A 15,117-nucleotide genomic window follows, 5' to 3' on the forward strand; every position below is an offset into this window, starting at 1 on the left:
TCCTACTGCTTTCAATGGCCTCCAAACGAGATTAGACCCGTGGCTGCCCCCAGTCCCAATCCTCTGCATTCAGATGGAGCGTAACCAGCCTGTGTGACAGTTTTTCTGTTTTGACACTGAGAGGGTGCAGTCACTGCATATCGGACGTTTTGGAATTGAGAGGTCAGAACAGAAAGAAAGAAAATCCCTATTGCTCACTCTTTTTTTGTTTGTTGTTTTTTAAATAATATCCAGTAATCTGCACGAGTGTTTTCTCTCCTATTTATAAAGCAAATAACCTAAAAGAAAAGTGACAAATTTAAAAAAAAAAAAAAAAAAGACAAAAATTTATACCTAAACAGTTTACAACAACTAAAATGAAGACTTAGGGAAGAGAGAGATGTCAAGATAAAACATCAAAATCTTACCTAACCTTGTTGTTGCTGTAAGCTAAAAGTATCAGTGTTACACATCAGACTCATTCAGGCTCCACATTTGGCAGCAACTATAGAAATGCATGAGTCTTTATGTTAGCTGTTTGATGTTCTAAAACAATTGGCTATTTAATACAAATAATTTCTCCAGGAGTTTCTCCCCATGTGGGAGATTATCTCAGACGGAGTCTCTTTCTTTTGGCACACGGCAGTCCTGAAGCTGAAACTGAAGCTGAATCAGCTGCAGTGGTTTTCGGCCTCTTTGTACTATTTTCACAGTTATGTGACACTGTGTTTGCTGCTTAGTGTCCGGCCATCACAAAAAGGCTGCACCATTCCTAGTATTTACATTCACATTACTGTTAAATAAGAGATCTCAATTAAATAACAGAATGAAAAACAAAACAATAAATGTATGTCCAACACAGCCACAAAAGGCCAGGTTTGTTTTTGTTTTTCTCTCTCTTCATGTTTTATAATGGGATATGGCTCATTTTTTAGTTTTATTCTAAATGGTTTTCAGTCTTGGAGCTAGCTGGTGGTTTGCAGGGACCAGTTGTACTTTACTGGGGGTAGAAAGTCTCTGGTCGTCTGCCTTACTTGGGTTTGGGGGATTGTTTCTGTCCTGAACTGAGGTCCTTCTTGTCTGTAGGCCTACGCTGCTTTGCACTCGGCTGTGTGGAGAGTTTAACAAGAGCATGAGACTGCAGGCATAAGACTCATATTAATCTTACATAACAGAATTAACTATGACACCCATATAAAAAAAACAGCTGCATGGCTACACCTTTATTAACATCTTCTAACATCTTTAAGAGGTGAATCTGGCACCATCTAGTGGTAGTTAAACATGAAAGCCAATATACAGAAATTTAGCTATAAAAAAACCTTCTTTTTTTTTTAATCCAAACGGTAAATCAGTAGACATTTGTAAACTGACATTTTAGATTAGACATGTATGCTGCTGAAAATACACACTAAAGAAAACTTTAAATTAACCAAAAAACATAGGATGTAGGAGATTCAACAGACCTGTGTGGTTGCTGGCTGTGCTGGGGTGTCAGAGCTGTTTATTTGTTTGTCCTGCTGAAGACTGCCACTGCTTTCTTTAGTCTTTATTCCACCGTCCTATGATAACCACAGGGAAAACACGAAACATGGACTTCATGACCACACATAATGGCCTATAAAGAGGTAGTTTAAAGGAAAATTCAGGTTTGTCTTGTTTCATTTTAAACCTTTGACACACACACACACACACACACACACACACACACACACACACACACACACACACACACACACACACACACACACAAACACACACACACACACTGAGACTCAATTTATGTGAATTATTAGCAGTATTAATTGCTAACAGGAATAAAAAGAAATCAAGACACTGACGACATTACAGTAACTTTTAAAACTGTGTATGAGTGCTTCTAAAATGTTTTTATATTTAAAAGAAAACTTTTAAGGAACCAGGGAAATTTTTTTGGGTGGGAAATCAGAGTAAAGCAAGCATGTGACAAACACATCACACCAGCCATTATGATATAATACAGATGAAATCTAACAACTCTGTAACTCTGTTGTGCTGATCATAAACCTACAGCGATGACTCAAGATAAAACCCAATAATTGCCAAAAGGGGAAAGTGGGGTGTTTAATAGTGAGTGATACAAAACCTACATTAATCACATATAGCACTTAAGTAGATAATAAGAGACCTTAAGAAACACACATTTGGGGTCCTAAAACACATACATAGGCAAGTAATGTGAAAATGTAGAGAGAGCTGTGCTAAAGAGAAACACATTACCAGTTTAGTGGATGTGGAAGATATGTCAGAGCTGCTGTGTCTCATGCAGTTGCTGTTAGTTTCTGCTGAAAATGCCGGGTGGACCGGGACTGAGTCCAGGTTTGCCTCAGAAGTGATGAAGGGTGAAACTTCTGAAGTCTTGTTTCCTGTTTTGGAAGTTTTTTTAGCAACATCTACATTAGGTAGATTCACATGCCTTTGGTTTATCACTGTCATCTGTTTCTTTATAGTCTATGCTAAATGAAAACAAATGCCTCACATTTAAATATTACATTACTAAGTCAATATCACTGCCTTGGCCTTATTTGGCAACTTTTCCAGATCCATTTATACTGTGACCTGCATGTCTGCTCAATTATATATCAGGAGAACTCAAATATAGTAATCAGCATATTAAACTACAGCTTATCAAATGATAGCAACAGTACTAATAAAGTGATCAAATCAAAATCAAAATGATCAAGTGATGACTTGGAAGATTTAATTTAATCTTCATTATTACTTTCTTCCTGCTCCAGGTACTGACGCATCATCTCCAGCACATTGGGTGGTACAACAGGCATAGTAGAGTCACCCTGTTTGACAAAGCGCACTATAAGAGCTCTTCATGCGACTTATCTGAAGTTCATGAATGCTGAAAGTGCCTTACTGTAATCCAGGGGTTCTCTAGTAGCTGATTAGCAGACATTCGGTATGCGGGGTCCACCTTCAGTAGGCAAGTCAAAAGATTTTTAGCTGTTGAGACAGACTCAAGACGATCAGTGAGTGTTCGTAATACCAACCTGCCCAGTAAAACTGCACATATGAAGCATTTGCGCTGCTACTTTATATTACCATAAGAATGTGATTAAGATCATGAAGTGTTACCTGCATCACTGACTGAGGCCCAGATGGGTTGAGAAAATTTGACTCCAGTGTTCATTATCTTCTTAAGTAGGTTTTTCCTTGTTTTGGAGACAAATGGAGGTTCTCCACACAGTCTACAGGGACACATACCTCAGACATGTGCACTCATGAATCGTGTACATGTATAAAAATAGTACGTGTGCGCCTACTTACAACATATACATAATGACTCCTATGCTCCACACGTCGCACCACTGGGTATAACCTCGACCGCTCATCATTTCAGGGGCTGGCAACAACACAAATGCACAAATGTATGACTTGGTCTGCATGAGCTACAGAAATTTGTGGTGGAAAACCACTTTGTTAAATGATGTTTTTTAGCACCAGCAGCGCTGCTGAGCCCCATTTCAATAAGTTAACACTATAATAATGTGTGTGTTATGTTTTGTCACCATATTTACAAGGACACATACACATGCAAGCTGAGTGACACACAAGGTGAAAGTGCAAAACCACAGTTAGAGGTAGTAATGAGCCATAAAAGTTAGAGATGAATACATAAAGGTGGAGGAGGCTCATCTTTTGAATATATTATTATATATTTTTAATATATAATGATTTATATCTTTTGTAATGTATTTTAAATTATATGCTGGATCTACAAAACATCCTTTGTGCAACCATGAAACACTCCAGAGACATATTTATATGCTGAGAAAGTAACAAAATGACAGAAGGAATTTGCAGGCATATAGCCCAGCACATAATTGAACAATTATACCAAACAGGTGCTAATGAATCAAATCATTAACGTGGCTAAACCAAAACCATTAACTGTAACAGAAACAGCTGTGTAGGAAGGATTAAAGTGGCTGATACCCTGACATAATAAAAAGGTAAGGATTCTGAAACAGTGACAGTTCGAGCTAAAAATCTTTAACCGTGAAACAAAATGAGCCTCAGCAGGAAGACAGAAGGTGGTCAGCCTGCAATGCTTGGTCTCTCACAGGCCAACATTTTGTGGCAAACAGGTTTTTCTGGACGTGTAGTCCAAGATCATCTGTAGAACCACACAGAAACGGTTACGGTTCAAAACAAAGAGGCAAGCCAAGGAAATAGAGTGCAGCAAACAATTGATGCATTAAGTTAACATTACAATCTGAGGATTTTCCAGCATTGCCGTCATGGAAGACTTCCAGCCAAATAGCCAATCCTCTGATGTAAAGACAAAGCCAAGTTAACTCACGTATGCAGAAAAACACAAGATGTGGGGTACAGAAATGGAAGAGCAGGTGCTTTGGGACAAGTCATAACCTGAAATATTTGGCTCCAAGAGGAGGCGGTTTAGTCGTCTGAGTGTTAACAAGGACCTGAGAAGTCCTGGCATTAAACATCATCAAGAATAAATTTAATTTGTCCCAGACTGAGTACCTCAAACGTACAACCAAAGTTCTAAAGATAAAAATTCTCCTAATATCTTTGATAATAAAAGGAATGAAGGGACACAATCCCAGAAAACGCTGATCTTAGTATCACAGAGTAAGTCAAGGATTACCAAAGAGAAAGTGGCAGCTGAGGAAGCATAAATTCACTGAAAGACTGGCAATAACTTTATTCCAACTTTTACAAACAGTTAAAGTGAAAATCTGCCTGTAGAAGAATCGGTACTTTTTAAAGGCATAGGGACACCACAGTTTGTATCCCGTTAAGTTAAAAGATAAATATTACTTTTGAAAGCATGACCACTTTACTGGTTTTTTCACAAGGACTAATAGCTTTTACACTGCATTGTAGATATAAGTATATAATAGCATATTTAGTCATAACATTTAACAATATACTTTTTATATAAAAACAAAAACAGCATTTTACAGTCCATTTATGAATTTTGCAGTCTGTATTTAAACTTAAAAATGTCATAAAAATACTTTGGCGCCCTCAGTGGTAGAATCAAAAACAGGAGTGATCTCTGCTACTCTGTTCATCCGCACTGTCATCGTGTTGGTCAACTAGCATGCTGCAGAAGATCCAAATATCTTACCCATATAGATAAGGGTCCCACAGGCGTGTGTCATTATGTTTTCGATCCCGACACCACCTGTCTTCACCGATAATCCAAAGTCTGCCACCTAGGTGGAGAACAGCACTTAGGAAAAAGGTGTCACAAATAAACATGATTCAGTCATGCTGACAAAATCCATATTAGATTCTTTGTTAAAGGTGCTTCAGTAAGGAGCTAGGCAAGTAACATCAATACAAGCCGACACTATACAGAATTTTTCTAGGGGAAAAAAAAATCGCAATACTTGCAAAGTTTTAAAAAAAGAAACTACTCTGAAAAACAATTTATGCTCTGCTATGACAAAACTTTCTAACAACATGTACTATAAGTGTGTTAGTGTATGTGCAGCCAAAGACAAAGACAATCCTGGCCTTGTTTTAACTCATACACCAGGTATCTGCTTTGTCTGGCTCGCCATCAATACAAGCAACATGCTGTGCTCAGCATGTCATCTGTTTAAAGATGCAGTTTAGACTCCATTTGTAAAGGTGGACTATAAAGGAAGACCAGAGGGAGACTATCATAATGAGATAGTATTTAAAGCCTTTACTAACTATAGAGGAGACAGTGGGCGAGGAGAAGGCGCCTATTTGAGGCTTTTTCTCAGTGTGGCAGAGAATGGATAAGATGCATTTATGGAAAGCTCTCAGTTTGGTTCAACATTTTACCTTGACATCGATTTTGTCACCATCCTTATCAGGAGAATTTTTCACAAGAATGTTCTCAAGTTTCAAGTCCCTGTGTACAATATCTGTAGGATGTGAAGAAACAGGAAATTTTACACGGACATAAAAGCTTCAAATATTTTTATATATATTTACAGGATTAGGTGCTGCAATAAATATCTCAATCAATTTTTTTTTTTAAATTAGAAGTAGACCAGTGGTTGCTTAATGATGAGACCAGTGATAACTATTTAATACCAACTTTTCATGAGTCATAGATAAAACATCAATCCCAACATAATTATTGTAATATTACCTGTGCAAAAGGCAAAAACAAAAATGTGGCTGAATTTTGGAGGTTACCTGCATTTTCTAAGTAGTTAATGCTAGTAAAGCAGGGGGCAAATGTCCCCAAAGGGAGTTATAAATACTAACTTAACTAAGCAGATTCATGGGTTGGGCCAGTGGAACATGACAAAACCTTTATGTTAATATTTTGACTTCTTGTGTTGAATTATAAGCCAAGAATTGAAGAAGCGAACAAGAGAAAAATACATATGTAGCCTTTCATCAAGGTATAACTTTATGGTCAGTCACTAGAATAAATTACATGTTCCATACATGCTAACACAGTTATGTTTTTCCTGCTTACAGCAGACCAGGCTGAAGGGCCTTGTTAACTTAGCACAGAGAGGGAAGGCAGGAGGAAAAATACAATTTGCCCTGGGCAGTCCTATTCAGTGCACTATTTGAAGCAACCAATTATACAATGCAACAGTGCTGATGGTGTGTGAAAGGTAAGTTAGAACAAATGATGTGCCCAAAACAAACACCTGAAAATGTTTTGTTTTCTTTTGTCTATTTAACATTTTTTTGGTATGGTAATTATTTTTCTTTAAAGTGCTTTCTGTCACCTGAACTCTCAATTTCTTTTTTCAGTTACGTAACAATTATACACACACTAAAACAGAAGTACCAGTTGTTAAATACACTACTTAGTTCTGCTTTTTTTCTAGTTACTTAATGAAATACTAGTGCAAAGAAATTAATTTCGAACTATAAACTACACAATATAAGGTTTGGTGCATTTAATTCCATTAAGGAATAAGAACAATAAGGAACAATACAGTTCACAGATCCACACAGCAAGCAACTACCAGTGATGCGGGAACCAGAGACCACTGCTGAGGTGAAGTGGGCAGCTTATTTGTTAAAATTTTCTCAGCTTCAAAGCGAGTGATTGAGGAGACTACCAATAAGACAGAAGCATACCACTGACTGACATATGAGGGGTAATTCATTCGAGGCAGGCAGTGGGCAATTACTTTTTCCAAGGGGCAACATGAGAAACTGGGACAGTTTTGGACAGTCGCACCAATAAGATAAGATAAGATAAGATAAGATAAGATAAGATAAGATAAGATAAGATAAGATAACCTTTATTAGTCCCACACGTGGGAAATTTGTTTTGTCACAGCAGGAAGTGGACAGTGCAAAAGTTATGAGGCAAAAATTAGAATACAATAAGAATAAATACAGTACACAACTGTACAGAATAGAATAAAATACTATATACAGTAGAATAAAATAAAATAAATATACAATAAGATAAAAATAGAATACAAATACAAATACTATATACAACTGAGTAAAAATACAACGATGACAGAAAAGATTATTGCACTTAGTATTATTGCATATGTATGGATGTGTGTGCTTGATCAGTTAAAGTCTTTATTATGGAGTCTGACAGCAGTGGGGAGGAAAGACCTGCGAAATCTCTCCGTTAGATGAACTAAACTCTGCTCAATATTAACTTTATATCTTCAGAAGCTTATTGGCGTGGCCCACCCCAACAGTCCCAGTTTCTCATGTGGCCCATGGGGAGCAATAATTGCCCACCCCTGCACTAGAGTGTTTCCTAGACAATCAGAGCCTGGTATGTCCGCTAGCGACAAGCGAATCACTTCCTGTGTGGACGCCCCTTAATGTGCCGATGGTACATTAAGGGGCGTCAGAAAAAATGTGATCTACAAATTTAAGCCAAGTTATGCAACTTGTCATTTGACAAAGAAAGGTTTCTGGAGAGCTCATTCTCATTACTATCATTAATAAAAATGAAGCCGAAGAACACCACCACAAAAGGACTTTCCATGTGAAAAACTCCTGTTAATTAGTATTGTTCCCTAGTTTGTTCTACATTAGTCATTAGCCACATGAAATGATGCCTCATTACCAAGAACTGTCCTAAATTACCTCTAACCTCAGATTTTACCAAAGGGGAAACAGCATTTCCAAATAAATGGTTTAATTAAAATGTTTATTTCCTGGCAGCTGGGCATTACTGCCATTTTATCAAAATAAGACACCTTGCTACAGTGACTGAAAGCCCTAATGGCAAGGAATATCACATCATTGAGGGCAAAAACAATTTGAATACAATAATGGCATTATAGCACCAGTATAAATTAACTGAAGCACAATTCATTCAAAACACAGGCTGAACTACATTTTTGACAGTATAATTAGCATAGATTAGATCAATCTAGAAAATGACGTTACCTCTTTTATGAAGGTGCACAACAGCATCAGCTAAACTACAGATTATATCCCTCGTCTCGTCCTCTGTGAAGAACTTTTTCCGCTGCAACAGCTCCCTCAGATCACCCCCTTTGCACAGCTCAGTAACCAAATAAATCATCTAGAAACGAGAAGATAAATGCATCTTACTATACAGTCAATTTGTGTGTTCATCAGTAATACTTATGCAGAGCGGCATGCAGCAATAGACACAGTGATATGTTACATGCATTACATTCACCCACTCACTTAATTATGCTAATTTTGAGTTTGTGATTTAAAGGATAGCAACGCTTACCGTGGTCGAGCGGTAGACTGCCTCAAGATGTATTATGTGCGCATGATTCATTTGTTTGAGAAGGTTTATTTCGTTATCCACCATTTCTACTTTCGAACTTCCTGCCTAATGCAACAGAAAGTCAAATCACAGCTGGATTTGTTACCCTCCAAATATAAACTTCCCTTATTAGTGCAACTTTTTAAACACATTAAAAAACAGGCTTCCTCGAGGGATGCCAAACACACTCACCGGTGGTCTGCAAAACGTCTTAATGGCCCATTTTGTCTGTGTCTCTATGTGGGTGGCTTCATAAACAACTCCAAAGGCACCTTGACCCAATTTATTTTCAAATTTATAAATTTCCTATGGGCACAAAAATACTAGAAAACATTAATACATTTGTAATATCCATCTGTTCACCGTCAGTCATATACAGCAGAGGATTTCCCCCGAGCAGGTGTTGAAGACCTCAGGATCATTTCACTGTTGTTTTTCAAAAACATTATGTCCTAACTTAAGACCTGAATTGCAAAGTTGTGAAGCCCTCTGAAGGAAAAAAAACACACCAGTCTCTGGAGCCGCAGAATATAGTATTTTTAATCAAGTTACAAATGATTAAGTTGCTGCTGCAGTTCGCTCAATCTCAGGTCTAATTAACTTGATTGTTATCTGTGTGCACGCAAGACTGAGCACTGGCTGCTTTGGATTTAGAAAAGTGAGCAGTGAAATTAACCAATGAAGGAGGCTATACAGCAGCAAAGTGGAGTTTGGTTTTCTAATGCTGCACATAGTGTGTAAAACAGACGTCATCAAAGACTAGGTTTTACTTTGTCAGTGGGATCGTGTTACAGGATCAACATACCCTGATGTCTCCATCATTTTTCAGCCGCATATCTAGCACATTCCTCTCCGACGTGCATCTACTGGTCCGCACAGACTTCAGGTTCATATCTAGTCCACTAACATCTCCTTTTGTCATCTACAGAAGGAAGGAGAAGGCAGTCATAATCTTTCTTGAATTGGCATGCGTATAAAAAAAATTCATTCTTAACTGACGAGCAGCTGTAATCCTTTGGCTGATCAATTTTTTTAAAATACTAAAATCTGTCAAATTTGTCAAATATTGGTATTACAGCAGGTTTTTCTAAAACAAATAAAAAAAGCAAAGTGATTTTTATATTGTTTTATCTTAAAATCCCAACATCATAACAAGATTATTTTTCATCTTCTAGTCAGTCAAGAAAAGTAATAGCTTTCCTTCATGATCCAGTTTGCCATCATTCCTAATCATTACAGCCCAATCAATCCTTGGCAACCATGTTTCTAAACCCTAAGGCATTACATGTGTCGTGGTAAGAAGGCTTAAAAATAAGGAAATGCTGAGAGACACATAAATATTCTCCAACGCAAGAAATTATCACTGCTAGTTTCAAGCAAGTGTCAACGATTACGTTTATTTTTTAAGCTTCAGCTACTAATGCTGTAGACATTTTTAAAAGTTTCCTAATGACTTTAATTCCAAAAGTCTGGTGTTCAAATAGTGTACAGAATTACTAAAACTTTACTTCTCCCAGTCTAAGTTGTCGCCTTTTTTTCTGGTTTATGGTTTATGACCAAAAATCTTGTCTCTGTCTGAGCCCATATTCACTTTAAGCACAATTTACCCAGCTTGAAAAACAGTCTCTAAAGCCAAATTAAATGTAAAGCAATTATCAAGTGATGACTGGGAGCGATGAAGTGGATCCACCACACGCACAGCAATTAATTATTAACAAGGAAGTGGTGTCTTTAACCTCTTCACTCTGATGCATTATTTTAGCCCTGACAGGGCTCTCATAACAGGCCTGTCTCTCCCATTTTCTCCTGTCTATTTTCCAATCAAAATGATTGTGACAGCCTCTGGAAATTCCAGTCACCTCAATCATAGCTCATTTGTGGAGACAGCAGCATGTGATGAGTGTATCACTGAGGACTTGAGGAGACTGGAGGAGGGTCTCAGCTCCTCAGGTATCTCCCAGACAGAGGTGACTGGTCCTTGGCCCCAGATCTCTGATGCAAAGGAAATAGGATATCAAGTTCATGTTCAGGTTAGGGTGAGAGGTCTGACCTTAAAAGGGTCACAGACACAGGTCTTGAATTGCTTTAAGCCTTGTGTGCCTATCTAGAATATCTATACCTGTGATTCTAACAATTCAATTGAAATGCATGACTTACTTAAATCTGTTTGTTTTTTTAAACTTAAAGTCAAAAACAATTCAACAATACAAACCCAAACTAAGGGCCTTAAAGGAGCAAAGAAAAGAACCGAAGAGAATTAAAGTAAAGACAAGCACTGTACCGCCACCTCTCCCATCAAGATTTTTTTTAAATGTAAAACATAAATGCATCTGACAAAAGCTACAAATTGCCTCCATTGAGGAAATTCACTGAGAGGTTGTGCTCTTTAGTGAAACAGCCACTGACAACACTGAAGAATTGCTAATGGAGTGGCAAAGACATGGTCATTTAGTGGCTTGCAAAGCATGGCCACTTGTGTTTGTTGCATGACCAAATTGCTGGAAATACAATTGGGATTTGAACCACTCTGCAGTGGTGGGGAAGAAGTGTGCCCCTGTGCCACCTGTGTACCTAAAATGTTTTCCATTAAGGCTACGTCTTCCTTCCAGCTACCCCTACATCAGTACTTACAAAATGCGAAATTTTGAAACCTCCCTGAAGGCTAGACTCCTTATTTTCCTTTTCTTGACTTGATTAAGAAAGTGCTGGAGTACCACCAAAATCTATGTATGGATCTTCTTTCCAATCTCTATAGCACTGACCCAAGAAAATACACATAATTATTAACTAGAGCCAGTGAGGAAGGAATTGCAGTGATGGCACAAATAACAAGTCTGTTTTCAACCACAGACACACTGACGGGTGAGCAAACATCAGTACACCCTTTTATATTGAATTTGGTCTCATCTCCAGGTTCAGGAGGTAGTAATTAGAGCCCCAGGTCAAGCCCCTACTTGTCCCACCTCTCCATCATTCTGTCAGACAGCAATTTCAGCTTATTTACATAACTAACTAAATATACAAATGTTTTCCAAATATAAGCATGCTATAACAAGCAAAGAGAAAAGACACATAAGGGTTCATTTAAAACCTTTTCCTACTTTTCTCTACTTAAAACAGCTCTTCTTTCATTTATTCATGATCATGTACATGTAGTTTTTCTAACCCATCAGTGTCAATCATATGAAGCAAGGACTCTGCTGAACATAAAAAGCAAGAATAGCCCCTTGCTGTGGGAAATGATATACATAATGATTTTTGTGATCTTATAGACTAAACAACAGATTTAGTTATCTATTAACTGTAGTCAGCCAATACTAGAAATAGTTGGTATAGATTAGCTGTAGCATACTAAAGGTTGATGAGATTGCATGTAAGTGAAAAATGTTGGTAAGCACACAGAAAAACACTTAGCCCTCTCTGTTTGCCCAGACCAATAACATGTTACACATTTCAATTATTGTTTGAGGCCTTTAGAAGTTCATGTTTCTTTAATTGCATAAACTGTAGGAATAAGTTGGACTCAAGCTCTGCGGGACTGCCTCTAGCTGTAACGAGCAGCTGCTTAAATATCGCCTGAAAATCAAACAAAAACAAAATCTTCCTAACTGCAATTAAAATGTACACTGCCATCCGTTTTGCTCGGGCCCCAATATTACATTTTACTCATGTGAAACTTAATCATTTATTGACAGCTTGGCTTTGATGACAAATGATAAACTTCACAGTCCTAATGAAGCGTGGAATTACATTACCTGATGAGGCAAGAAATTGCATGTTTAGAATGCGAATATCCCATCTACTAAGTTATGGAGTGAATCCTAATATTATGCAGAGATAATCAAAGCTTCTGGTCTAAATGCACTACACCAACAACATTAAGCCATTAAAGCACACACCAGACTAACTAAAGAGCAGTAAAATTACACTGTACCTGGCAGCTGATGGACAACAAGACTGACAAATAAAATGGAGGTGCAACTAAGTTGCTGCTCCCTCACTGCAAACAAGAAATGCATGCAGCTTTCCTATAAACAAATCATTTTAAAGCCGCCCCCCCCCCCTCAAAAAAAAATCCTGCTGTGTTCAATGGTCATGTTTGATAAGTGTCTATTGGCAAGAAAACACGCTTTGCCAAAAGGAAGCAAAAGATCAAATTCTGCCATTTGCTCAGGGCTCTCCACATGTTGCTAGGAGATAAGGGCCAACAAATTCAAATTTTCTCATTGGTTTAATCCTGGTTAAAGCTAATCTCTGCCCTTGCTGGGTTCAGCCTTGGGAAGCTAGGGTGGCAGACGTGTAGGAAAATGTAGGCCAGTGCAGAAACAAGAACACCTCAAATTTACATCGATGAGAAGCCGGAGAAAAGTCACATTCATATTGGAATACACAAATGGCCCCACCTGTCAAATACTAATGTCATAACAGCTTCTACAGTATTCATCTGTTTTTAAAAAAAAAAAGAAGCAGTGGGCCTCTTTATGGCCAAATAAAGTTTTAGGACACTTAAAACTACTCCCTTTTACACAGACTGTTTCACATAAGTCAATATGACAACAATAGTACACAAGTGTTATTAATCACATCATTTAAAGCTTTTCTTATTAGTAGCATCTATGTTTCATGTCACCTGCTAAAAAAGTGCTAGCATTTAAATTGTTGTTTGACCGATTAGAATTCAGCAGGTCATTTACATGGATAATGCCGAGTAGAAACTGCGAAGTGACTTTATATATCCAGCTAAAAAAAGAAGTCTTTTTTAAAGAGAGATCTGACCAAAAGGGCAGCAGAAATTTCAACAAATATAACATAAAAGTTCTATAAAGATATTTTAAGCAGCCCTTGATACTTACAAAACATGGCATTTCGTTATTTTATATGGAACCCATTCATAAATGCTGTTTACTACTACTAATTACCAATATAAGCAGACATTAGACATTTAAAAAAAACACACAGAAACGTCTGTAATCACTTTTTGGCACACAATACTATTTCATGTCAAAATGGCTGCAGTTAAAAGGGAATGCCGGGTGGTTTAAAATAAGAGGACAATGTTAAGAGCCAAGAAACATAGTCACTATAACCGCATGAAACACGCATTCAACATCGACTACTCTAAAGTATTGAATAACCGGGTCATTAAAATGAATGTTAAATTATTGTCCTGCTCGGTGTGTAACCTCTGTCATTATACTGCCAGTTAATCTAACACAGAGCCTCAATCCTAACACTTGACGCTTGTAACCAAATGTGCTAGTTAGATAATAACGATAGCTAGTTGAAATCTACAATAATTATATAATTATATATATAATTATAGAATTATATATATAATTATATTATATAATTATAATAATAATAATAACTGTGATATCCCAGAAACGGCAGGGAGACATTCGGTATCTAGTAATGTAAAAAATCAGCTACTCCTCGCATAAAAACAGCGCAGAAAGCTTTAAAAAAAAGTGACTTTTTTAATAAGGTAACGTCTCCCACGGTTACACGTTGTCATGGCAACGAAACGTGAGGTTGCAAAAACGTTTCCTCTTGAGAAGACAGCGTTAAATAAAGGTGACCCCACTCATACACGCACGGCTGTACAGTGTGTACAGTGGTGCGGCTGTAAAATTCACCAAAAGTTTCTTACCTGTTGGAATGAGACATTTTTCATTCAGCAGGTTGTGCTTCACGCGAAAACTTTTTTTTTTTTGGCGAACGACTACGGGAAGCCAAGAGGGACAGAAAGGGAGTTAAAACTCCACTGAGTCAATAGCGAATGCTTCAGGGGCTAGTAGTATTTTTTTTTTTTTTACCTGATGCTTAAAGGAACCCTATTAATAATGAACCTGACAGAACAAAAGAACAATTCATACCCGGATATTTAAGCATAAGGAGACATGTTTTTTCTTTGCGGCATCTTGAATTTTTCTTGGTTCTTAGTCTCCATCTAGTGGACACATGGAGAGCTTGTCTGGTGAGTTTGAGTTTTAGATTCATTTTGGAATAATTATTCAGGGATGGGCAATTAATGTTTCCCAGGATGCCTGGAACTGGAACTGGTTATAGAGGGCCGCACCAATAGGCTTATAAAGAAATAAAATTGAGCAGAACTGAGTTCGGTGTATTGGTGTGGCCCCTTGGGAAAATGATCTCACATTATGTTTATCATTTTAGATAAGTAAGAAAACATTTATATTAATTATTGTTTAGAGTAAGATCCTAAAAGACACAAGTGGTGAGTAAAGCAAACTTTAGACAGACTTCTTTTTCTTAAACTCTGAGACTTGTTAACTCAGTCAGATGTTAACACGAGCACAACAACCTGACACTAGTGCAGCCTTGCAACCACAATGTGGTTTCTACACTAATATATAGAGCCAGAG

The 15,117-nt window shown here is 37.5% G+C and overlaps 1 protein-coding gene across 2 annotated transcripts; it reads right to left on the reverse strand.

The window, feature by feature from the left end:
* Positions 1 to 341: 341 nt before the first annotated feature.
* Positions 342 to 14,537, reverse strand: stk33 (serine/threonine kinase 33). 2 transcript variants are annotated; one of them, XM_026167492.1, is made up of 15 exons: positions 14,382 to 14,536; positions 10,591 to 10,723; positions 9,537 to 9,653; positions 8,924 to 9,037; positions 8,693 to 8,797; positions 8,377 to 8,515; positions 5,818 to 5,900; positions 5,129 to 5,216; positions 3,298 to 3,373; positions 3,106 to 3,218; positions 2,888 to 2,973; positions 2,741 to 2,813; positions 2,239 to 2,384; positions 1,446 to 1,541; positions 344 to 1,087 (listed from the first exon to the last, which is right to left on the reverse strand). In XM_026167492.1, the coding sequence occupies exons 2-15, from the start codon at positions 10,597 to 10,599 to the stop codon at positions 1,010 to 1,012; spliced, it is 1,323 nt and encodes a 440-aa protein (XP_026023277.1). In that variant the 5' UTR covers positions 10,600 to 10,723; positions 14,382 to 14,536; the 3' UTR covers positions 344 to 1,009. The 2 variants fall into 2 exon arrangements, with proteins under 2 accessions (XP_026023286.1, XP_026023277.1); XM_026167501.1 differs by lacking the exons at positions 8,693 to 8,797; positions 8,924 to 9,037 and having other exon boundaries at positions 342 to 1,087; positions 14,382 to 14,537.
* Between the last annotated feature and the right edge of the window lie 580 nt (positions 14,538 to 15,117).

This window comes from Astatotilapia calliptera, chromosome 1, assembly GCF_900246225.1.
Source record: "Astatotilapia calliptera chromosome 1, fAstCal1.2, whole genome shotgun sequence".
Classification (NCBI taxonomy): Eukaryota; Metazoa; Chordata; class Actinopteri; order Cichliformes; family Cichlidae; genus Astatotilapia; species Astatotilapia calliptera.

What these genes read in the sequence shown, in the direction of transcription:
- stk33 (XM_026167492.1), bottom strand. An exon ending in AAAATGATGGAGACATCAGG is followed by an intron (nt 9,038 to 9,536) that starts GTATGTTGATCC and finishes TTGTGCCCATAG; the next exon opens with GAAATTTATAAATTTGAAAA. An exon ending in AGACGTTTTGCAGACCACCG is followed by an intron (nt 8,798 to 8,923) that starts GTGAGTGTGTTT and finishes CTGTTGCATTAG; the next exon opens with GCAGGAAGTTCGAAAGTAGA.